Genomic DNA, 25,000 nt, shown 5'->3' with positions numbered 1-25,000 from the left:
CTTCACATTCAGAGCGCCGTGCGCCACAGACCGGCTGACTGACAGGTTGATTTACCTCGCGGACGCTCTCGGTGCTCGCTCCGAACGCCTTCAGCTGCTGACTGGTGGCAGGAAAGGTCTCCGAGGCTCAGGGATGATTTTACACGCTTCCACTTCAGCCTTTATTTGTTCTGCTGAAGCGAACGAAGCCGTTTACGCGCTGATGGATTGTTTCAATAAAGCAGATGTTAGAGGGCGAATGAAACGTGGCGGTAAACCTCTTTTCGTAGCAGGATCAGGAGGGAACGTTTTCATTTCAAGGACGTATCAGGAGCGTTTAGGGGGAAACCCTCCGGAGCGCTGATGGAGTTTGACATGTGAGGTTGAGCAGGATGTTTCTCTCAGCGATGTAAACGTCTGACACACCAAACACAAACAGTCACCTGACCCGCCGTGTGCAGTCAACGGGGCAGCTGCAGAGCGCCCTCTAGTGGACACTTGTAGCGTTCGCTACCTCACTTTATGTTCATGCATCAGCTGTTATCAACGCTGTGATATCGTCAAACAGCTGATATCTGTGGGTCTGCGTCACCCTGTAATCCAGCACAGGTGTTCTGATACTGAGCTGTTCACCTGGCCGTCGGCAGGTCAGCGTCCGACAGCAGCTGCAGTAAAAACGGATTTACGCTGGAACTAACATGCAAGCTAGCTTGTTTCTGATAGACTCCCACATTAGCGCCTCATTACCAGGAGCCGAGGGTTTTCAGTGACGCCTGCTGCAGCTCGATGCATCACATTTAGGCGGCGTGCTGCTTTTAGGCGCCGCTCGCTCCCTCTTATTATTTCATAGCTCGTCTCAGTCGCTCAGAAGGAGCTGCTCGTCCCCGAAAGCCTGATCAAAGGGCCAAATATACCCCCAGAAACAAAAAGCTAATTTCACGCCCTGCACTGCTGGTCGTCAGGGGGAGGGGTTTATTCCCATTCCCCGCTGGCACGGGACTCGAACTGGCAACCATCTCTAACCTCAAAGCCAGCATCGCCCCGGGGCCTCCGAGGCTTCACTTTGATACGAGGAACAAATTTGTGTTTTATGCACAATACTGTTGAAGAGCGAAGAGTCATTACACATCCAGCCAGGATTAACACACACACACACACACTCCCCTGTGTCTAACAGCCACGATTTCATGTTCGTTATTTGCGCTCCTTCATCTCCGTCCTCGCTCTGACAGATATAAATAGGATGATGGAGACGCACAGAGAAGAATATTATGCTAATTACAGCGCGACGCAGCAGCGTTTCATTCTCTGCCCTCGCTCTTTGTTTCTGTCTCTCTCTGCTCATCACTTTCAAAGTTCCTCCCTCTCTGCTGTCAGCCTGGATTGGAAAAACAACTTTGTGGCGTGGCGGGTGAAATCTTCTGGGTGCAGTCTTCTCGCTTCTTCTGTCACTGTTTGCTCTTTTCTTTCACTCTGAAACTTCAGCTTTTCCCTCTCTGCGTCCTTTCATCTGTCTGCCTCATGCGGCTTTATGCCTCCCTCCATCTCTCCACTCATACTCCTCCTCTGCTCGCTCCGTCTCCTCTTTGCAGCTCAGATCAATACACAAGCTCTTCCTGTCCCAGAAAATCAAGTGAAATCAATCAAACAAATGAGCCACTCTAAGCAGATTCAGCACGAAGCCATCGCACCGATGATTAAAAACACTTCTGTAAGGAAGAAGATTAACTGCACGACTGACGGCACGGCGACACGAAAGCAGGTTTTTAAACGAAGCAGACGGATGTGTGATTTGAGCGTGACGCTGTGGCGTACCACAGAGAGGAAGTCTGGCTTTAGGGACACGCAGCAGCACCTCCACGTCTGAAACATCTGCACTGCAGCTGTCTCACCCCAGAGGGGGAGGTCCTAAGAGTCAGGTACAGGTGGATGTAAGGTGGTGTCAGAGGATGTAGCTGTAGCTTATGTGTTAAATGCTTTTGGATTTCACCAAAACACCTTTTTCCTGCCTGTGTTTTCAGTCTGTGTGCGTGCGGTTGTGCACGGCGTGATGACGTAGGCGTGTGCATGTGTGACCACAGCTCCTTCCAGCATGGCCGGAGTCCCTGAAAGTTTCCTGAGGCCTGAATATGACCGAACTGCTGCGTTTTGGTGTGATATCAGACTCGCTGGGTTTAGCTCGAGGATACAGCTGTAACGCTAGCATGCTACGTTAGCCTGGTTGCTAGCAGCAGGTTTTAGCTAACATGCATGGTGTTGATTTATCAGACACGTCCTTCTCTGGCTGTGAGACCCCTGGGACAGATGGCTCCTCTCCCTGCAGTCCTCACTCTCACTGAGCATGTGTGAAAACTAGAATGCTGAAAGTGGACTTCCAGGAAGGAAGTTGGCTAACAAAGGAGAGGAAGTAGGTTTAACGATCACCAAGCTGCAGGGCGTGACCGCTCGCAGCCATCTCAGTAAGAGGAGATGTCGGATGGGGTCGAGTTTTCGCCATCGTGTGCACGTCTCAAACTACCCGAGGTTGAGTTTCTGCGGTCAGGACGAGGTCACGCCGTTTGGTAAGAACGGGGACAAAGGTCAGCGCAGAGCCGCAGCTCAGTGTGTAGTTATGGAGGAGCTGGTGTGTGTGCGTGCTTCATGGAGTCAAACGGGCACAGCTGCAGTTATCACACCATCGCGTCTCCCCGGAGCTCACGGCAAATTATTTCTCCACGACTTCCTGCGTGGTGACAAAGACGGCAGATAAATGTCGTTTTAGACCTCTGAGAAAACAGCCGAGCTTCTGCTGCTCTGATGGCTGCTTCAGTCAGACGCCTCGCACATCTGTCGCTCCTCCTCAGAAGGCGCGAGCGGCGGCTCCAAGGCCGAGGCGGACGAGCCAAACGCAGGAGTCAAGCTCCAGAAACTTCTGCCCTATTAGCATGCTCTCTCTCTGCCTCTGCTGCTCTCTCGCCCACTCATTCTCCATTGGTATTCACACTGAGCCAGACACCAGTGACAGAGGCTGAGGAGGAGGAGGGAGCAGCGAGGAGGGCGATGAAGGAGAGACAGAGCGAGCAATGACAGGCATGGATTAAAGGGGGGAGAGAGAGAGAGTGCAGATGGAGGAGGAAAGAGGAGAGAGGAAGAGAGGAAGAGAGGAGACAGGAAGAGAGGAGACAGGAAGAGAGGAGAGAGGAGACAGGAAGAGAGGAGACAGGAAGAGAGGAGAGAGGAAGAGAGGAGAGAGGAGACAGGAAGAGAGGAGACAGGAAGAGAGGAGAGAGGAGACAGGAAGAGAGGAGAGAGGAGAGAGGAAGAGAGGAGACAGGAAGAGAGGAGAGAGGAAGAGAGGAGACAGGAAGAGAGGAGAGAGGAAGAGAGGAGAGAGGAGACAGGAAGAGAGGAGACAGGAAGAGAGGAGAGAGGAGACAGGAAGAGAGGAGACAGGAAGAGAGGAGACAGGAAGAGAGAAGAAGAGAGAGGAGACAGGAAGAGAGGAGAGAGGAGACAGGAGAGAGGAGAGAGGAGACAGGAAGAGAGGAGAGAGGAGACAGGAAGAGAGGAGAGAGGAAGAGAGGAGAGAGGAAGAGAGGAGAGAGGAGACAGGAAGAGAGGAGAGAGGAGAGAGTAGACAGGAAGAGAGGAGAGAGGAGACAGGAAGAGAGGAGAGGAGGAGAGAGGAGACAGGAAGAGAGGAGACAGGAAGAGAGGAGAGAGGAGAGAGGAAGAGAGGAGAGAGGAGACAGGAAGAGAGGAGACAGGAAGAGAGGAGAGAGGAGACAGGAAGAGAGGAGAGAGGAGACAGGAAGAGAGGAGAGAGGAAGAGAGGAGACAGGAAGAGAGGAGACAGGAGACAGGAAGAGAGGAGAGAGGAAGAGAGGAGACAGGAAGAGAGGAGAGAGGAGACAGGAAGAGAGGAGACAGGAAGAGAGGAGAGAGGAGACAGGAAGAGAGGAGAGAGGAGACAGGAAGAGAGGAGACAGGAAGAGAGGAGAGAGGAGAGAGGAAGAGAGGAGAGAGGAGACAGGAAGAGAGGAGACAGGAAGAGAGGAGAGAGGAGACAGGAAGAGAGGAGAGAGGAGAGAGGAAGAGAGGAGACAGGAAGAGAGGAGAGAGGAAGAGAGGAGACAGGAAGAGAGGAGAGAGGAAGAGAGGAGAGAGGAAGAGAGGAGACAGGAAGAGAGGAGACAGGAAGAGAGGAGAGAGGAGACAGGAAGAGAGGAGACAGGAAGAGAGCAGAGAGGAAGAGAGGAGAGAGGAAGAGAGGAGACAGGAAGAGAGGAGAGAGGAGACAGGAAGAGAGGAGAGAGGAAGAGAGGAGACAGGAAGAGAGGAGACAGGAAGAGAGAAGAAGAGAGAGGAGACAGGAAGAGAGGAGAGAGGAGACAGGAGAGAGGAGAGAGGAGACAGGAAGAGAGAAGAAGAGAGAGGAGACAGGAAGAGAGGAGAGAGGAAGAGAGGAGACAGGAAGAGAGGAGAGAGGAGAGAGGAGACAGGAAGAGAGGAGAGAGGAGACAGGAGGAGACAGGAAGAGAGGAGACAGGAAGAGAGGAGAGAGGAGACAGGAGAGAGGAGACAGGAAGAGAGGAGACAGGAAGAGAGAAGAAGAGAGAGGAGACAGGAAGAGAGAAGAAGAGAGAGGAGACAGGAAGAGAGGAGAGAGGAGACAGGAGGAGACAGGAAGAGAGGAGACAGGAGAGAGGAGACAGGAAGAGAGGAGACAGGAGAGAGGAGAGACCTTGTCAAGTTTGAATTTTTTGCTTTGCCATTGAAACACACACAAACCTGCTGACTGTAAAGTTCAGATAATTCACAGCTGACACACTCCTACAGCAGTGCGGCCTGTAGAGGGCGCCAGCACACGGCTCTAGCTGGACCTCAGCATTATGTTCAGACTGTAAATGATCTCAGGTGCTCTCAGGTACGTGTGGACGAGCTGCTGCTGGCTGCAACTTTCTGTTTCCCAAATAGAAGCCGCACATTTCATTTTTTATTTTACTCCAGAAAGCTTGTGCGCCCCTGTGATCGGCTCTGATGTCGCTCTGCAGACGGGAGAAACGCGCTCCCATTGGACAATGTTCTGGATCCGTCCATGCGAGTGTGGTAAAGCACCACATTAGCCCTGATGATGATGATGGTGATGGACTGACCTGTCGTGACCATCACAGAGCCACATGCAGACTTTCAGGTGTTTAAAGGTCTGAATATGAACCCTCAACTTGTAAAACGAGAGAAAACATCTCAGCAACAGTTTTTATGACGTCAGTAAACTTCCTGGATTTGGGATCATCTCTGTCATTAAAGAAAGTGAAACCGCAGCTGCAGCCGAGCAGCTCAGCGACCGTTCAATCCAACTGCCAACTCCCTCCCATTCTACTTTTAAATACTCCAGGAACAACAAGTAGGCCTGCAGAGCGAGAGCGAAGTGCTCTGATAGGCTGATATGGTACTAAGGGTCAGGCTGTGGGCTCACAGCTGCCTTTGAGCTCCAGGTTTGATTGGATTTTCAGCTGCTGCTATTTTTGATGCATCGTTCAGCAGCTCGACTTACGGGAACCAAACCTCTGAGTGCGCTCTGACACAACGCTCGCCATCAGCAGCTGCTGCCACAGCAACATGAAAGTAACCACGGTGACGGAGTGATGATGCAGGCAGCACTGAGTGCACTCAAGCCTTTGGTGGCATTTAATGGCATCTTTGTCAGGACACGTGAGTCCATTTCCTTTGTGGTGTATGTGTGCGTGACACTCCGTCACACTTTCAGCTCTGAAGCTGCCCTCACTCATTACGTTACACTGATGACGTCCACCGTTGTCATCAGACACGTATGAAGCTCGCCACGCTTCCGGTTTCTCAGCTGATGTATTAAACAGCTGCTTTCCTTCATGTGCGGGAAACAACATAAAACGCCGTCTTCAGTCCCCACGCGGCGTTCTCCTGCTCAGCTCGGCAGGGAGCTTCACGTCTCCTCCCCGTCTCCGTTAGCTTAGCGCCGAGCATCATCTTCCTCACACCTGCACAAAGGTAAATAGCTGGCCCCTCCCAGCACCACGCTCAGAGGTCAGACGACCCACGGGGAACATTTAGAGACATTGGCTTTGTGCCCGCCTCAGAAACAGCAGCACACACGCCCAAGGGCGCCGTCGAACCCGACGCAGCTCGCCTGTTTGGATGAACTGTGGAGACATCACGTATCCATCCGCCCAGTGACGCCAGAGACCTGCACTTTGTATACACAAGATATATATGAGCTTATATGTACACAACACGTACCGTGTACACACACGGACACACACCTGACGGTGTGAAACACCTCCGGCCGTGTGCTTCTTGTTGTTGATTGATTCCCACTGAGCTCCATATTGTGTTTTCATCGACCAGATCAATCTATGTGGGTGTCTCACTGTGTTTGTGCGCCGTGAAGAGACTGCAGACTGCTGATTGGTCGAGTCAATCAAGACTGATGAGGGAAGGTCAGCAAAGAGACACACACACAAACACACAGGTGTTTGTACATGTTTGTGAGTACCTTCTAATGAAGCCCCTCGTTGCTGACTCGGTGCTGGAAAAGTCAAACAGCTTTTTGAAGTTTGAAGACGAGAAACACAGACGAGTCATCGGCACTTCAAAGTGTCCTACATTCACCTGAACTCATGTTTCATTCTCACCTTTAGCCAACCTCAGCATCATGTCTCAAAATCCAAAAGATCTGTGATGGAGGCATCCTCACCAAGTCATTTACAGGTGCACACACACACACTGAGGTGCCCACTCCCCTGTCCCCGCTGTGCCCCACGGTGTCCCCACTGTATCTCCCTGTGTCCCCCAGTGTCTCCCTGTGCCCCCGCTGTGTCTCACTGTGTCCCGCTGTATCTCCCTGTGTCTCCCTGTGCCCCCGCTGGGTCTCACTGTGTCCCCCTGTGTTCCCCTGTGTCTCCGCTGTGTCTCGCTGTGTCCCGCTGTGCCCCCCTGTGTCTCCGCTGTGTCCCCCTGTGTTCCCCTGTGTCTCCGCTGTGTCCCGCTGTGCCCCCCTGTGTCTCCGCTGTGTCCCCCTGTGTCCCGATGTGTCCCCCTGTGTCCCGCTATGTCCCCCTGTGTCCCGCTGTCTCTCCCTGTGTCCCTGCTGTCTCCCTGTGCCCCCGCGTGTCCCCCCAGTGTCCAGCTGTGTCCCCCTGTCTCTCCCCGTGCCCCCCCATGTCCCCCGTGTCCCCCCGTGTCTCCCTGTGCCCCCCATGTCCCCCTGTGTCCCCCTGTGTCTCCCTGTGTCCCCCGCTGTCCCCCTGTGTCTCCCTGTGCCCCCCTATGTCCCCCTGTGTCTCCCTATGTCCCCCCTGTGTCCCCCTATGCCCCCCTGTGTCCCCCTGTGTCCCCGCTGTGTCTTCCTGTGTCCCCCTTTGCCCCTTTTTGCCCCCCTGTGTCTCCCTGTGTCCCGCTGTGTCTCCCTGTGTCCCCGCTATGTCTCCCTGTGTCCCCCTATGTCCCCCTGTGTCCCGCTGTCTCTCCCTGTGTCCCTGCTGTCTCCCTGTGCCCCCGCGTGTCCCCCCAGTGTCCAGCTGTGTCCCCCTGTCTCTCCCCGTGCCCCCCCATGTCCCCCTGTGTCCCCCCGTGTCTCCCTGTGCCCCCCATGTCCCCCTGTGTCCCCCGCTGTCTCCCTGTGTCTCCCTGTGTCCCCCGCTGTCCCCCTGTGTCTCCCTGTGCCCCCCTATGTCCCCCTGTGTCTCCCCTGTGTCCCCCTATGCCCCCCTGTGTCCCCCTGTGTCCCCGCGTCCCCCTTTGCCCCTTTTTGCCCCCCTGTGTCTCCCTGTGTCCCGCTGTGTCTCCCTGTGTCCCCGCTGTGTCTCCCTGTGTCCCCCTATGTCCCCCTGTGTCCCGCTGTGACACAGTTCATCTCATTGACACACTCTCAGGCTCTGACCATCACGTCTCCATGACGACGGCTGCCTCAGGCTGCTTTGTACTGTAAGGTAGAGCCCCTGGAATAACACAGGGAAACCCCAACAATTGCAGCAAGCGCTTGGCGACAGTGGGGAGGAAAACTCCAGCATACGTTTTTGGGGCGAGGGCTGGTCTAGGTGACGCTGACCTCTGCTCCTCCCCTCACCTGTGACCATGTCTAAGCACCAGAGCCACTGCAGGGTGGAGACCCCCAGCACCATCACACACAGAGCTCACCCCGTCTCACTCTCCCTGTCACTTCCTGTTCTGAGAGCCGAGAGCGTCATAGCTATCAGCACCATCACTTGAAGAAGGCCGGCGCTCGTTAGCAACAAACGGCCGCCTGAAATCTGTCCAGCGAAGCTGCTTTCAGTCGGAGAAAATGAAGACAATTAGCGTCAACACAACAGCTTCTGGCTGCTTCCTCACAGCTCTCATCCCCGCCTTTTCAGCGTGAGCCACGCGACACGCTCAGTCCATTTGTAAGAGCTCCAGCTCATTAAAAAGCACTTTAACACACTGTGATGGCTCTTTTTCCTGCTCTCACACACTCTGAGATGCGAACGCTCTCGCCAAAGCATTTGGCAAGCACATGATCACACACACTTCACACTTTAGGCGACACACACGCTTTTGTTTTTGTGCGCTGGAGCCGTCAGCACGCCGCTGTAATCACACGCTCGGTGTCGCCGGCGCACACACTGTAATTAGGATGTCGTCTCTTCTGGAGGGCGTGCGGCGAGGCTACTGCTTTCTACCACAGAGATAAAGGCGGTGCTCGTTCACGCCGTCCTGAGCTGCAACACGACACGCACAACAAAGTCTGCAGCTAAACTACAGGTCACACGTCTCAGAGCGTCCTCGTAAACCTCGCGGCTACACACACAGAGTAACAGCAGCTCCCAATAACAACAACCTCCCACGCTCCTGGAGCTACAGCAGCGACACAGGCTGAAAGTGTGTGATCACAGCGTTGCTATGGTGATATGAATGTGACCCCTGAGCAGGCTGCACTCTGCAGGTTTGATGGGTCAATAACAGCAGCTGGTTGACTTCAGCGCCGGGGCTCGAGGCCCCGCCCCTGCTCACAGCTGTCACGTGATCAGCTGTTCTAAGCACTGCAACAGGTTAAGGTGAGCGCCGCGAGCTCTGCGGACCTCACAGAGACAGACTGCTGAAGAAACTCACAGCACCAGGTAGAGTACTGAGAGTACTGAGTACTGTGAGTACTGAGTACTGTGAGTACTGTGAGCACTGTGAGCACTGTGAGCACTGAGTACTGTGAGTACTGTGAGCACTGAGTACTGTGAGTACTGAGAGCACTGTGAGCACTGAGTACTGTGAGTACTGAGTACTGTGAGTACTGTGAGTACTGAGAGTACTGTGAGTACTGAGTACTGTGAGTACTGAGTACTGTGAGTACTGTGAGCACTGTGAGCACTGAGTACTGTGAGTACTGAGTACTGTGAGTACTGTGAGTACTGTGAGCACTGTGAGCACTGTGAGCACTGAGTACTGTGAGTACTGAGTACTGAGAGTACTGAGAGTACTGTGAGTACTGAGTACTGTGAGTACTGTGAGTACTGAGTACTGAGAGTACTGAGTACTGAGAGTACTGAGTACTGTGAGTACTGAGTACTGAGAGTACTGAGTACTGAGAGTACTGAGAGTACTGAGTACTGAGAGTACTGAGTACTGTGAGTACTGAGAGTACTGAGTACTGTGAGTACTGAGAGTACTGAGAGAAGTGTGAGCACTGTGAGCACTGAGTACTGTGAGTACTGAGTACTGTGAGTACTGTGAGCACTGAGTACTGTGAGTACTGAGAGTACTGTGAGTACTGAGAGTACTGTGAGTACCCAAATACTGTGAGTACTGTTCGTCCATCCCGTCCTAAGAAGCTGACATGCTACAGGTGCAGCTTGATGGGGGCGTATTGCGAGGTTTCAGATACAGGGAGGAGCCAGGAGCCAGGTGAGCCTCCATCTTTTCTATACAGTCTTTGTTGGGAGCCACTGATGCAGGATCAGAGAAGCGATTCTGAGAAACCTTCAAACAAATGTCACCACAAGACGCTGAACAGGTCAGAGCTGCGAGCGTCCTTTAAATGTCAGCGCTCACTTTCATGTCATTAAAAAGATGGAAGAACGCCGGACGCCATCTCCTCCCCGCGGCAGCACAAACTCCCTCAGACCGCTTGGGTCCGCGGCCGATCGCGGCGCTCGCTTCTCGGTGAGGACGAGTTCATGCGTGTCCCGTCAGCAGGACAAAGTGACATCACAAACCAGCAGCTGAGAAGTTTGACGATCGTTCTCGTGGTTTTACATCATCATCCGTGACGCCTGTCGGCCTGACAGGTGTGTGAACGCCGACCGGAGCCCGGTCTGTCGGACCCACGCTAACAGCACAAACTTCATTTCCTGGATCGGACGGATGGTTTGGCACTTAATTTCGTGTTGTGCGCAGAAACAACGAGTAGGATGGATTCCTAGAACACCGGCGCTCCTCTAATGAAAAGAGCGCACTGCTGCATCAGGCCAATCTCAGTGCGGCGAGTCCACGGCGAGTCCACGGGGCCGCGTCGCACGGCATTAAAGAACCACTTTGCAGAGAAAACGTTGTTATGGGAACCGTTCCCTGCAAAACGATGTCATTACAGTAACGACAGCCACTCTAGCGTGGCGTTGTGGATGAACGTGTGCTCAAACATCACTCATTCATTGTTGTCTGAGTCCTTCACGCCCGGCTGCCCGACACCAGGAAGTTAATGGTTCAGACGCCATAATGAAGGAGGTGCCTGCTATCAGGCCACCAGGGCAGCAGCAGCAGCAGCTCTCTTACAATCTCCACACTGAGTGTGAAAAACGGGCGCGGCGGCGAGCACGGACAGAGTCACCCTGCATGTTTATCGAGCTGCGGCGCGATCCCCGCAGGCATCAATAAACCCTGAAACTGAAAGGAGAGGTAATCACGATACGATTAGCTCGAGTCAGGAGACGAATCCCTGCAAGCACGCCGCAGCGTCCCCGCTGCTTCGCATCTGCTACGTCTGCAATCATTTCAGTCAGTCGGGGCTCGCCGCCTGCACACGGGTATCGATTACGGGGAAGTCTTTGTTCTCTAACCCGGTGTGTACATGACTGCAGGCTGCGGCTTTATGCTCGCTTCCTGCTGCCGTTTCACCGATTTAGGAGGCAAATGAGGGGCGGAGCTGAAGTGCACAAACACCTGAGCGCAGCCGGCGTGCACACAGCATCACGCTCGCACTGCTGCGTGCACAAACATCACAAACATGGATGCAGCTCAGAAAAACAGACGTTTCACATGCTGCTGATGTCAAACTTCACTCGACAAACACGCCGAGGCTGACGTGTGAACGAGGAAAAGTTGGAGACTCACACACGGCTCATACATGTTAATATCAGCTTCATGCACACACACAGGTGATAACTCAGTCACAGCCATCAAACAGTGACATCATGAGCGCAGCTGACGTGGAGGTGGGCTCCAAAGTGGCTTGCAGGCCCTTACAGGGCGTGGCCTACAGGAGCTCAGCCTGTCAGACCTGATTACGTCTGTGATGTTTTACTATGCGCTCCTTCATCTCCTCACTTCCTCCTGATTCACCGTCGCCTTCGCAGCACGGTGACCCGCTCCCTTCACCTTCCTCCATCATCACTGCTATTGTGGCTGCTGACGCGCCGCCGCCTCTCGAGAACACTCGACGCGCTCCTGAAAGACGAAGTCGGCTGAAGTCAAGTAGAGCGCCTATCAGCGACGCGCACGCCTGTCCCCTCTCCGGCTTTAATCACAGTAATGCAGCTCCCGCAGCCTTAATGGATTCGCTGCGTGGGTCTGCCGGCGCTCTGAATGACAATACGCCGGCTGGCTTCCCAGCAGGACTCCTGACAGGCAGGTAGCAGGCGAGCTGCAGCCTGAATACAGAGCAGGCAGCTGCGTTTGATCTGTGGGGCTGGGAACTAGCGAGGGTAATGATGTCAAACCGCGCGACGAGCTACTGTACGTCAACGGTCAAGCCGGAGCTCGTTAGCAGTGGAGATGTCACGTCCTCCAGGTTCCACGCTCGCTGACAGGCTTTTTCACTCAAACTCACATCTGAATAATCTTAAAGCCAGTGCTTGGACCTTCATTAGCGTCAGAAGCAGAAGGTAACAGGACGTATCTGCTCATATGTGGTCTGTCCTTACACACACCTTTAATCCGTTTGCATATGTAGGTCACAAAAGGTCATGTTTATACGGTCACTACAGCCCTCTGCTGATCAACACTAACAACAGAAGAAGAAAGGTTTCTTACCGTAGGCGGAGTCGGCGGTGGACTCCTGGTTCCGTGTCGTAGCCAACACGTCAGCTGCACAGATTCAAAATAAAACAGATTCATCTAATTTATTCTCCACTTCACTTCCTGTACCTCTCTGTGTTTGTGCATAGACCTGAGTGTCACACTTCCTGTTTGTTGCTTTGACATATGATCACACATGGACCTTACTTGGGCAGGTTGCCATGGTAACTCTTTTTTTGCAGTGAACTGAACAAAGCCATGCCACTCATAGCAGATTTCTACTTACAGTGCTGCTGCTCTTATTTTGAAAGTTCAACCCAGACCCCTCTCATCAGACCTGCTGACAGGAGCTGATCTGATGGATTAGAGATAATGTGTGTGTGTGTGTGTGTGTATGTATGTGTGTGTGTGTATGTATGTATGTGTATGTGTGTGTATGTATGTATGTATGTGTGTGTGTGTATGTATGTGTGTGTGTGTATGTATGTGTGTGTGTGTATGTATGTGTGTATGGACAGGTGGGTGAAAGATGGATTATAGATAAAGAAAGGATGTATATTTATATGTATGTATGGATGAATGGATGAATAGATGGATGAATGGATGGATGGAGGAATAGATGGATGGATGAATGGATGAATAGATGGATGGATGAATGGATGAATAGATGGATGAATAGATGGATGGATGAATAGATGGGTGGATGGATGGATGAATGGATGGGTGGATGAATGGATGAATAGATGGATGGATGAATGGATGAATAGATGGATGGATGGATGAATAGATGGATGGATGGATGAATAGATGGATGGATGGATGGATGGATGGAGGAATAGATGGATGGATGAATGGATGGGTGGATGAATGGATGAATAGATGGATGGATGGATGAATAGATGGATGGATGAATGGATGGGTGGATGGATGGATGAATGGATGAATAGATGGATGGATGGATGAATGGATGAATGGGTGGATGGATGGATGAATGGATGGGTGGATGAATGGATGAATGGATGAATAGATGGATGGATGAATGGATGAATAGATGGATGGATGGATGAATAGATGGATGAATAGATGGATGGAGGAATAGATGAATAGATGGATGGATGAATGGATGAATAGATGGATGGATGAATGGATGGATGAATGGATGAATAGATGGATGGATGGATGAATGGATGGGTGGGTGGATGGATGAATGGATGAATAGATGGATGGATGAATGGATGGATGATGGATGACTGGATGGATGGATGAATAGATGAATGGATGAATAGATGGATGGATGAATAGATGGATGGACGGATGGATGGAGGAATAGATGGATGGATGAATGGATGAATAGATGGATGGATGAATATATGGGTGGATGGATGGATGAATGGATGGGTGGATGAATGGATGAATAGATGATGGATGAATAGATGGATGGATGAATGGATGAATAGATGGATGGATGGATGAATAGATGGATGGATGGATGAATAGATGGATGGATGAATGGATGAATGGATGAATATATGAATAGATGGGTGGGTGGATGGGTGGGTGGATGGATGAATGGATGAATAGATGGATGGATGGATGAATGGATGAATAGATGGATGGATGGATGGATGGATGAGTAGATGGATGAATGGATGAATAGATGGATGGATGGATGGATGAATAGATGAATAGATGAATAGATGGATGATGGATGGATGAATGGATGAATAGATGGATGGATGGATGGATGAATAGATGAATAGATGGATGGATGGATGAGTAGATGGATGAAAGGATGAATAGATAGATGGATGTTTGCAGGGATCATTGCAGTGTCTGAGTTGGGGACCTTCTATAGAACCAGTCTGGTAGAACCGTGCAGGTAAGCAGGACCCTCGGTCCACACAAACATGCATACAGCTGTTATCGTGTGCACTGTGGGTGTAGCACTGTGGGTGTAACCTGCAGGTTTATCTCACCACGGCAGCTGTCCGGATGAAACGAGTGGTCGCCCTCGATATCCTGCTCAAACCCCGCCCTGCAGACACGGAACAAGGAGAGGGAGGAGACGACAATCAGGACGGTGAAACATCGAACAAAGCCAGACGCGGCGCTGCTGGTTACTGTTGCCGGGGAGCTTAATCAATGACAGGTGACGGCTCGGGACAACATTTAATCAGATTTTGTCACATGGTTCATCTGCAGCACACGGCTCCGTGCGAAGGCCACAGGAGCTCGTCCAATTAAAGGGAGGAAGGTCGTCCAGCCCGAAGACAGACGGGGACGAGAAGTGACCATGAAACACACACACACACAGTATCAGTAAAGCTGCTGTAAATGAAGTCATTTACTTTCCGCTCAGCGTCTCCTGCTCGCCGTTTTGTCCCTGCTGTTTCACCACCAGCGCCTCCACCTGACCTTCAAATCCATTTTTAAAGAGGCAACAAATCAGGATTTCACAGCCACACGGGACAAAGAAGTGGAGAGAGTAACGCCGTCCTCGCTGCTCGCCACACAAACACCAGTGGGCTGTTAGAGAGATAAAACACATCAACACAGGAGCGAGTTTCCCAACATTCCCAGTCCAATCAACGCGGCGTGCATTCCTCCCAGCTGTCCGCATCACTGACACGTCTGATGAATCCCAGGAGAGCGTCTCCGTCACCTGTGCAGTTTCAGAGCCTCCGCCCGGGCCGTCAGCAGCTTTTACTGACTGATGCGTCACGCCTTCATGCACGCACATGCCCATGATGTCACCGCCTTTACACCATCCGTGCACGTCCTACGCTCCTCTGACTGTGAGACTGGATCGGCCTCAGCACGAGGACAATCGCTCGGGCGGGTCACGATGGTGGCAGCAGGAATGATCACCATGGAGACGATGCTGAGAGGAAAGCTGGGACGCGTATCCAAGTACGACCGGCTTTCAGCAGCTGTTCTGCCTGCTGCTGTGACTCACTACCGGCCGTGTGAGCGTCCGCTCAGCTGATCTGCTCAAACACGCACAGCTACATAACCAACGCACGCCCGACTTCCTCGCACATGGAGGTGACCCTGAGCTTCAAACGCCTCAGGTTAACGGCAGTCGGACAGACGGGCCATTCTCCAAACAACAAGAAAAGCGAGCCAGCATCGACAGGAAGCCGGCGCAGCGTTTCCAGGTGTTGGAATCCTGGGTTTGCCACGCTGCTGCGATCTGTGACAGACGCATCCATCAGCCCGATCGCGCCGAGCCGAGTTCATCTGGCACGCGTGTTCCCAGCTCTCTTTACCACGCTCTGCCCGTACGGCCAACACGCCTGCTGGTTGGCAGCTGTCCGGCAGCTGCTCGCTGTCTTACTCTCTTCCTCCGCTTTGTGTCTGATGGATTCATCACTTACTGACAAACACACAAAAAGAAGCATTTGGATGAATGTTCACTGTTTACAACAACATGTGACCGAACATGCAACACTGTCACAGCCACAGAGGGAACACAGCGAGTTTCCTGAGGCGCTGAGACGTGCGTGCGCACGTTTTCAATGCTTCCCAAACCTTAAATGAACCGAACGCTCACCACAAACCATGTGACAACGTTATCATTGCCCAGGTGTGTCAGCGAGAGGAACAACGGGGAGCACATGAAGAAGACTGCACTCCCAGAACGCTACAGGAAAGAGCTGCGACGGAGACGCCTCCTCCACGCCTCAGTGTGTTCATGGGAGATCGACCAGCAGCTGATGGATGCGGCCTGACGCCACCCGAGGGCTCCGAGTTCTCCTCATGCGTCACCTGCAGGCCTCTAAAACACGCCGCTGTAAAACGTCCTGGTGACCTCTGACACCTGTATTCCTCTTCTTACTACATCTGAGAGGGAAGGACGGCGCCGGCACCTCAGGCGCGAACGACTCAGCCGAGCTGGGGCGCGATGGACCACCTCTGACATCATCCTCAGCTTCACGAGACACTGAAGCTCAGCCACGCAGACCCACGGCGCTGTAAGCCGTCACACGTGGGAATGTGTCTGCTTCCTGTGTACACAGCGAGCACGCTCTCCCTCCCGCTCAGACCGTCTGCACGCCAGAGAGATAAAACCACACCACCCAAAAAAGTTGGATGAATTATGGAGGAGCGGGCGCTGCAGAACATTCGTTCAACTGAATTTATTATGAAGCGTTTTGCTCGCGCTTCCTCGTCGCTCTATATTTACCTCTGCGAGTGTTTTCATTTCGCGAGCCGCCCCCGCGCTCGCTCCAGCTTCCACCAGCGTGGGCTGAGCTGTGAGTGAGGAGCGAGAACAGGAGGAGGTCGCTATAAATCCCAGCCGCGTTCAGGCACCTGAACGCCTCGCTCACGCAGAGGGGCGCGCCTCGGAGGAGGAGGGGATGGAAATAGACTCCGTCAGTCAGCCAGAAAACGCCGCTGATGCTGAATGGCGTTTTGGTGCTGATGGCGTGGAGGCAGGTCGGGCATGTGCGGCTGAAGAACAAATGTGTACGTAGGCGCTTTCACAGCATCGCTGTTACTTCACGCCCAGGACGCAAACGCTGCTGCTTTAATAAATATTTGGTTCCAGCGCAATTTCACGCCCGCCTGTACCGCCGGCCCCACCCACCTGTACCGCCGGCGCCACCCACCTGTACTGCCGGCCCCGCCCACTGCTGCCCGTCATTGATGAACGGTCCTCCATGTGACCTTTCCCAGCCGGGATGTCAATCACATCCAAACACAGCAGGCACCACGATGCCGACCAGAGCGACGGTGCAACCATCAGGACTGAACCTGGACCCGCTCAGGTGTGTCTGCTGCAGGTGTTTGACCCAGCCAGCTGTTCCAGCTGCTGTCGTTTAACCCTTTAGAGCCGGTCAGAGCAGCACGCTCTGTTTTGCGTAACTATTTTTAAATCCCGGTAGCTCCTCAACCACGTGAGCTAGCACAATAATTTTTTTTGCATATGAAACCGGAGGAGTTGTACTTACATCTTATGCCATCAGCTTGTCCTCGGTCACAGTTTCCTTCCACATATAACTTTGCAAAAACAGCATAAAAAGCACTTGCAGCAACAAAAACATAATATTCCAGAAACACGCTTTGCTGATCCGATCAGCTGTTTGTAACACTTCCTACGTCCATCAGCGCGAACTATCGCATGTCCACCATGACCTGCCTGAAACCGGAAGTGATGTCATTTTCGCGGAAATGTAGTTTTTTACCATCAGGGCCTCATGAGCCTATACTGGTGTTTTTAAAAGTTATCTTTGACTTTATGACTTTCTGTGTTGTTTCTGGGATGCTTAGGACTCATATTGCACTGCTGGAAATAGTTTATTTTGATGCATATGCTGCTTTTTTGCAAATTTGCATTATAATATTTATTTTCGTTTTTCCTGCAGTATATAAAAATTGGTGTATTTCAAAAATAAAACTATGAAGACACTCAAAATAAATTTCCTGTGGTGGGAAACTATTTTGTGCAACTTTTTTGTATTTACAGTTTTGAGGGATAAGCCTCTTAAATTTCTCTAACTAGAAATATATGTTAAAAAAACAAACAATTTTCAATTTTTTTGTAGTTTATTGCACTTTTTTGCAATTTATGTAATTACTATGCACTTAATGCAGACATATTATTAAAATCTGGGCTGTAATGGTTGTATTGATGTATAGCAACTTGAAATGCTCCCAAAAATGGCTCCACAGCATGTAAACATATAATATAAGCTCTGGTGGACTTGGCTCTATGGTCTTAAAGGGTTAATGACGTCATCAGTTGTTGCTACAGTAAAGTGGGCAGACCTGTGAGGGTCACTGATGCTTCATCGATCGTGTCATTGACACAGGGGGAGGGTGGAGCGGCGTGAACATGGCCGACTCTGAGAGCGCCCCCTAAATATCTGAGTTCAGTTTGGATTTTAAACCACACGGATGTTTCTACCTGCCTCCTCCTGCTGTCCTGCTTTAGTATTCTGCAGCTGCTTCTCCATTTTCTGCATGGAGTTATATAAGCTGCTAAACTTCCTCTTCCCTCATCCCTCCTTCTCCCCGGAGGGAATCTGTTACTTTTCAGCAGAAGTTTGAGGAGCTGAAACTCCTCCAGCTCTGCAGGAACACCTCTGAGAGCAGAAGCTGCAGGTGTGCGGCTTCAGGCTGCAGAGGTTTCTGCGTGCTTCAGTTTCAATGACACGTCCATCAGCTTCAGTTTCAGCAGAGCAGTGAGAAAGTAATGAGACAAAAACAGGCGAGTGGAACGACTCAGCACCAAAACTCTTTCTCTGATCCTGAAACAACGCTCAGCGTCCACATTTCTGACTGCACGTGAACGCCTCGCTGACGACGCGTCAGGAAGGCGTTTTAAACATCCTATAAAACGCCGCCGTCAGCACAGAGTCAGCGCTGTGGTCCTCCACAGATATCCATCCCCGACTTTAAACAAGACGAGCCCGTAAAAGCTGCGGTGACCAAAGTGCTGAGTCAGAACGCCGTGAATCTCTCGTCACACCCGGCTGCACGTCTTCCTGACACAGATCTCTTCCTCTTTGTGCTGCTGCTCCTCTCTCATCTTCCTCCTTTCCACCTCTTGCATCACAGCTTCGCCTTGCTCTCCGTTTCCTTCCTCGCTTTCTTTTTATCTCACCCCGCCCGCCGCGTGTTGTTCACGCTGCTGTGGTGGAGATCATCTGTGTCACTTCCTCTAAACACCGTTTGCACCAAAACCATCTGTTTGCACCTCCATCATCACCGCCATCTGAGCAGGACGCCATCATTTCCTGTCAGCTCTATGATGGTCATTGTAAATAACCACCTGCAGCGTCTGCGGTGTGACAGCTCAGGACGCCGAGCGTGTGAGTGGACCACAGTGAGGCGCAGCTAGGCAACGAGTCTGCACGGCGGTATGCTGTGCTGAATGAAGCTCAGATAAAGTGATTTTAGGTCAAATGATGATGTCGTACACCTGAAGCACATCGAGCCCGTCTGCACGTTTGTATGGATGTAAACAAATCAGCCGCAGGGCGAGCTGGAGGAAGCACGGCGGAGTGCAAACACCCTGCCGGCGTTTTGCTCCCAGGCGAGCGGCTTCCTGACTCGAGCCTTTCTTATGAAGTGTGCTTGGAGCGAAGCCGAGGTCCCTGCAGACGGCACACACTCACAGGAAACAAATATTCCTCGTGATGAAGAGAGAAAGGCTCGGTGCTGCAGAGCACGCACTCAAATGAGTGTGAAGGGAAAAATTAGCATCGGCGTTTCCAGCTAATCCCTGACACGTCCAGAGAAAAGAAAGTACAAAATGAGGTTAGGAAAGCGTGCAGACTGTAACGCGCCGCCGCGTTCATCGTGCAAAAACTGACTCAAGTGTTTCTGCAGGAAATATCTGAGTTACTCCACATGTGCAGACCAGATGTTTGCTCAGACGGATCCGACCAGAGCTTCATCCTCACATCGTTCACTGAACACAGCTTTATTTTGAAAAGCTCCGTTTGCCTTTGTGAAACAAGGACGGCTCGTTTCAGGCGCAGAGAAGTTCAAAGAACACAAAGTGTCTGATTTTATCTCTGTGAATGAAAATGAGACACCAGGACACGCTGACGCTGGAGATTCCTCCACGAGCTCCAGTTTCACAGTCTGGGATGTTTCCACTCACTTCCTGTGGTCGTTCTCTCGCCTGCGTCTGCGGCTCGTTCCTGCAGTCAGGAGGACCTGATGATATTACAGCGGCTGAAACACGCCTCCCCCGACCAGCGTATGAAAACAGCATCAGATCGATCTGTGGACGCGGCGGCCTAACCGACGCCGCGTCCACAGATCGATGGATCGATGGCCCTGAAGAGCTGTGGAGTGGGCGCGAGCTACCTGACACTGTGGACCTATTGATTAGGAGATGAACACACCGCTGTGTGTTTTTAGGCTACGATGGTTAAAGCTGGTAAACAGGCTTGCCGTCTTCCATTTACAGTGTTTTTGCTGCAGGACAGGGATTGGCCGAGGCAGCTCTCACATCACCGATTCTCCCTCAGCGTTTCACGCGGCGTCTCAAACGGGCGTTTTTCGTGGCCGTCCACAGTGGACTCACATGGATGCTGCAGTTTGTGCTTCAGCCAGACGCCGCAGACGGCGCAGAGATCAGCGTCAGCCTCTCTGATCGCAGGTGAAACGTGTTCACGGCGTTCCTCTGACTCACGCCTCTGCGCTCTCTCGAGGAGCCTATGAACCTCTCAGCGCCGCTTTGTTTGGGGCTGAACGAGCTTCCTGAAACGTTTCACCTGTCGACAGGCAGCTGACAGAGAGGACCGGCTCGTCTTCGGTTTAACGATGATGACGTCACAGTAAACAAGACAGACTGTATATGAAAGATGGACAACATCACCGTGGCGCTGGTGTGATGGTTTCTAACAGAAGCAAACATTTCTCACCACGAGGCTCCAGCAAACACACACAGATACCTGTGAGTATCATCCAATCAAAACCCTTCATTCAGCAGACCTGGAGCTCCGCCTCCGGTAGCACAGCAACCTCACAGCAGCCGTGTGATTGGTCAGATTACAACAAATGCTCCAACGGGCTCTAACAGCACCAACAGGAGCCGCCTGTGTCACCATCCACCTGTCGGTCACAGAGGCCACGCCCCTCACCATAGACCAAACGTGTGAGCCTCTGCTGGACATCAGAGGAACTACAGCTGATTTTTAGCAGCTTCATTGTGAGGCTGAGAGGCTGTCACTGGTTCAAAGGTCAACATGCCTCCTGTTTCACCTGTGCGATGAGGTGAAGCAGAAGTGTTTGAGGCAAGCGTAGCTGACGGAGTAAATCACCTGACTTCTCTGAGACAACGAGCAGCTCGACTCCTGACAACTGTTACAGATTTACACGAACACGGTGCAGGCGCCACGTTTCCCCGCCGTCCTCTCTCTGAGAGGCGACATCTGTGATGTACGAGGCGGGCAGAAATACGGACCGAGACATCAGAGCTTTATTAGCCATCGGATTGATGGAGGCTGAAGGAGGCGGAGCAAAAAGGAAGAGATAGAGCGGCACAGACACAGGAAATAATACGTACTTGAAACCCGGCGCAACGTTGGCGCAGCTCCCGGTCCGAAGCCAGATACAGTATGGGTCACGAGAGGCCAGGCAGGCTCTGCAGAGGGAGGAGAGGAAGAGGAGCAGTTAGAGTTTGGGCTCTTCCTCATCACGCACTCACACCCCGCCCTGCAGCTGGCAAACATCCAAGCTCTTCATTTACTCCCACTTCCTGTCCAGGTATCTCCACCTGACACAGAGCTGCAGCTCATTGTTCAGCACACTGAATACACTTTCATGCAGACGAGTCTCCCTGCTGCTTCGAGAACACCTGCAGAGCAGCAGGGAGAGCTTTAAACGTCGCTAATGATCCCCTAAAGCATGGGTAGGGAACTCCAGGCCTCGAGGGCCGGTGTCCTGCAGGTTTTAGATGCGTCCTTGATCCAGCACAGCTGATTTAAATGGATAAATGACCTCCTCAACATGTCCTGAAGTTCTCCAGAGGCCTGCTAATGAACTAATCATGTGATTCAGGTGTGCTGACCCAGGGTGAGGTCTAAAACCTGCAGGACACCGGCCCTCGAGGCCTGGAGTTGGACACCCCTGACCTAAACCTTTAGGAAAGTCTTTCAGCAAACACCTTCAGATCTGCTCATCTTCCAGATCTGTGAACTGGTGGAGGAGACCACGTCACCTGAAAGGAGGAGGAGGAGGAGAGTGGAACGTCTTTGTTAGCGTCTCCATGATGGAGACAGCTGGTGGGAGCCTCCGTACAGCTGTGCTCACACATCACACGAGCTGGCACTCATGGATCCTGCTCAGTAATTAAAAAGTGTGTGTGTGTGTGTGTGTGTGCATGTGTGTGCGTGTGTGTGTGTGTGTGTGTGTACGTGCATGTGCGTGCGTGCATGTGTGTGTGTGTACACAGTGATGAATGGGCTCTAATTCAGGAGTGAGCTCCATCTCTTCGTCGTCTTCTCCGTGTTTAACTGATCGGGCTCGTCTGCGTTGTCTCGAGCGCTCACTGAAATATTCACCATGTTTCCAAACCTCCGCTCTAACGTCTCTGGATGTTTCAGAGCTATCAGAGTGAGAGAGCTCTAATGTTATCAGAGTGAGGCCGTTTCAGGCCAGCTGAAATCCAAACCGATGAAATAAAACCAGAGTCTGAGATTTCGTACTTTTTGCAGGCTCCGTGTTGGGCGCAGCGGCTGAGCGGCACTCTGATCACGCAGCTGCTGAAAGCCACAAACAAGGCGTGATGGTCCTTATCGAGCTCCAGGCCCAGAACCCTCCTGTCCTCCTGACCCTGAACGTTGCACCTGAGCACAAACAGAGACAGTCGGTTAAACAGGAACGGAGCATTCGCCCGTCCTCAGCAGCACGTCTTACTTGGACGGGTTGTAGACGTCGATGTCCTCCAGCAGTTTGGATCCAAAGCTGTCGTTTGGATGGGTGCTGGCCAAAACCTTCAAGACCCGCCCATCGTCTGAGCCCAGGAACATCACCGTCCGATCCTTGAAAGGCCCGGCAGAGACATCCACCACGATCTGGGTCAACTTGGACCTACGAGGAAGACAGAAGAGGAAATCTTTTCTCTGCGGAGGGAATTCAGACAGTTTTTCTTTACTGTGATGAGCTTGTGATTCTGGGTGTGAGGACGACAGCCTTTCATTCCCTGACCATGACCCTACTGACTGGGTGATATTTTAAATTAAAAACACATTTTTGTTTACTGACACAGTCCGTGAACACTTTTCATGCTGCTGCTATTCAAACAGTTCAAACATGCAGCAGGGATGTGCAACAATAACAACAAAGTGCCATCTTTGCCTCACAGCTTCACACAGCTCCTCCTCTCTGACACGATTGGGGGCTAATCCGGGATCTTGTCCTTGAAATGAATGAATTTTTTATTTTGTGTGTTTCTTTGGTGTTTATAGAAAAGGTTTGAGCATTAACTGTGTTTGCATTCCTTCAGACGCTGAGTATCAGTCAGACGGACGGTGAAAGAAAACATAAAAACAAGGAAACACAGATGGTTTCTTCTCAGTGCAGGATGTCCATCAGAGGCAGGGTTCCCCTGTCATCAGTCAAAGGAAGTGGAAAGTTTCATATATGGTCGGGATAAAGCTCAAGCCTGTCAAGCATCAGTGTGAATGAAAATGATTGGAGTGGATAAAGACATGAAACATCCTCTGGGGACCTTGATTTAACCACGGAAGATTTTTTACCTGTTACTGAACCACAAAGGCACAGAGACTGTTGGGAAAGCTTGGAGCGTTGTGGAGCAAAGGCTAATTCATACGCAGAAGAGCCTGATTCCTATTCCAGAGTGATAATTGCAATCCATCAGAAACTCATTTGAAACCCGCAGAAGCAGATTAAAAAGGTCAAAGACTTTCAGAGCCGCCACAGAGCGAGAACTTCCTGTGAGCGGCGACTAATCAGAGCTGATATGATGATTATCCTCCAGGCGTTGTGTGGGGACGGTGGAGGCGGTAAGAGCTGCCGTGACTCCTAAACTCCTCTCAACAGTGAGGGAGCTCGACGGCTCCACAGTTCACCGGCTCGGTCATTCAACGCTGCAGATCGCTTTCCTGTTGCGTCGTGTGATAGAATACAGTAGAAGACTAGAACAGACTTTATTAAACACCAGTTCACCTCAAATACAAATAATAAAAACTAATAATAAAACATCAGCAGCAACAGAAAGATGAGGAAACCATGAACGAGCTCGCAGGCTCCATTTATGGACCAGGACCTGCTGGACTCACCGTGACCACACGATGCCTCCAACACAGCTGGAGCGTTAACAGAGGTTTCCTGAAACACACATCAGCTTCCATCTGCATCGGGAGTCGGCATGGTAACCTGAGCTCTGGCTGTGATCGTTCCCTGAAGTGAAGCTCAATACGATTTGACCAATCAGAGGACTTCTGGGATTTGAACCATTGCTGTTACCTGCTGGACGTCCTGGTGAAGCAGGGCCGGTCGTTGACGGAGGGAACAGCTTCGTCCATCAGAGGATACGACTTGATGAAGGTCAGCGTGTCGTCCGGGAACTGAACAGACGATTTGTATTCTGAAGCCGAGCCGTCGCCTGCACACGTACCGGGCCTGGACATTTAATAACGAAGCAGACACGTCAGAGCTCATCTTGGTCACAAACACAAAGCTAACTGGGTTTAAGTAAGCGGGAATGAAAGCTAACTGGGTTTAAGTAAGCGGGACTGACAGCAAACTGGGTTTAAGTAAGCGGGACTGAAAGCTAACTGGGTTTAAGTAAGCGGGAATGAAAGCTAACTGGGTTTAAGTAAGCGGGACTGAAAGCTAACTGGGTTTAAGTAAGCGGGACTGAAAGCTAACTGGGTTTAAGTAAGCGGGACTGAAAGCTAACTGGGTTTAAGTAAGCGGGACTGACAGCAAACTGGGTTTAAGTAAGCGGGACTGAAAGCTAACTGGGTTTAAGTAAGCGGGACTGAAAGCTAACTGGGTTTAAGTAAGCGGGAATGAAAGCTAACTGGGTTTAAGTAAGCTGGACTGACAGCAAACTGGGTTTAAGTAAGCTGGACTGAAAGCTAACTGGGTTTAAGTAAGCGGGACTGACAGCAAACTGGGTTTAAGTAAGCGGGACTGAAAGCTAACTGGGTTTAAGTAAGCGGGACTGAAAGCTAACTGGGTTTAAGTAAGCGGGAATGAAAGCTAACTGGGTTTAAGTAAGCTGGACTGACAGCAAACTGGGTTTAAGTAAGCTGGACTGAAAGCTAACTGGGTTTAAGTAGCGGGACTGAAAGCTAACTGGGTTTAA

The 25,000-nt window shown here is 51.6% G+C and overlaps 1 protein-coding gene and 1 long non-coding RNA gene across 3 annotated transcripts in view; one reads left to right on the top strand and one right to left on the bottom strand.

Annotated features, from left to right (window-relative positions):
* The window catches only part of LOC146492465 (semaphorin-6D-like), a 99,686-nt gene that overhangs the window by 8,605 nt on the left and 66,081 nt on the right, over positions 1 to 25,000 (bottom strand). For both annotated transcript variants that reach the window (XM_085148516.1, XM_085148517.1), the window contains exons 14-19: positions 24,154 to 24,309; positions 22,582 to 22,755; positions 22,371 to 22,511; positions 21,230 to 21,307; positions 14,178 to 14,236; positions 12,217 to 12,270 (exon numbers count right to left, since the gene is read on the bottom strand). In XM_085148516.1, coding sequence (XP_085004642.1) covers positions 12,217 to 12,270; positions 14,178 to 14,236; positions 21,230 to 21,307; positions 22,371 to 22,511; positions 22,582 to 22,755; positions 24,154 to 24,309 — 662 coding nt within the window. The remainder of the gene's footprint in view (positions 1 to 12,216; positions 12,271 to 14,177; positions 14,237 to 21,229; positions 21,308 to 22,370; positions 22,512 to 22,581; positions 22,756 to 24,153; positions 24,310 to 25,000) is intronic.
* LOC146492466 (uncharacterized) overlaps positions 1 to 25,000 on the top strand; it is a 364,885-nt gene that overhangs the window by 306,480 nt on the left and 33,405 nt on the right. The window lies entirely within an intron of this gene.

Source organism: Neolamprologus multifasciatus, chromosome 22, assembly GCF_963576455.1.
Source record: "Neolamprologus multifasciatus chromosome 22, fNeoMul1.2, whole genome shotgun sequence".
Lineage (NCBI taxonomy): Eukaryota > Metazoa > Chordata > Actinopteri > Cichliformes > Cichlidae > Neolamprologus > Neolamprologus multifasciatus.
The sequence above is the reverse complement of the archived record's forward strand: the minus strand, read 5'-3'. Positions and strand labels throughout refer to the sequence as shown.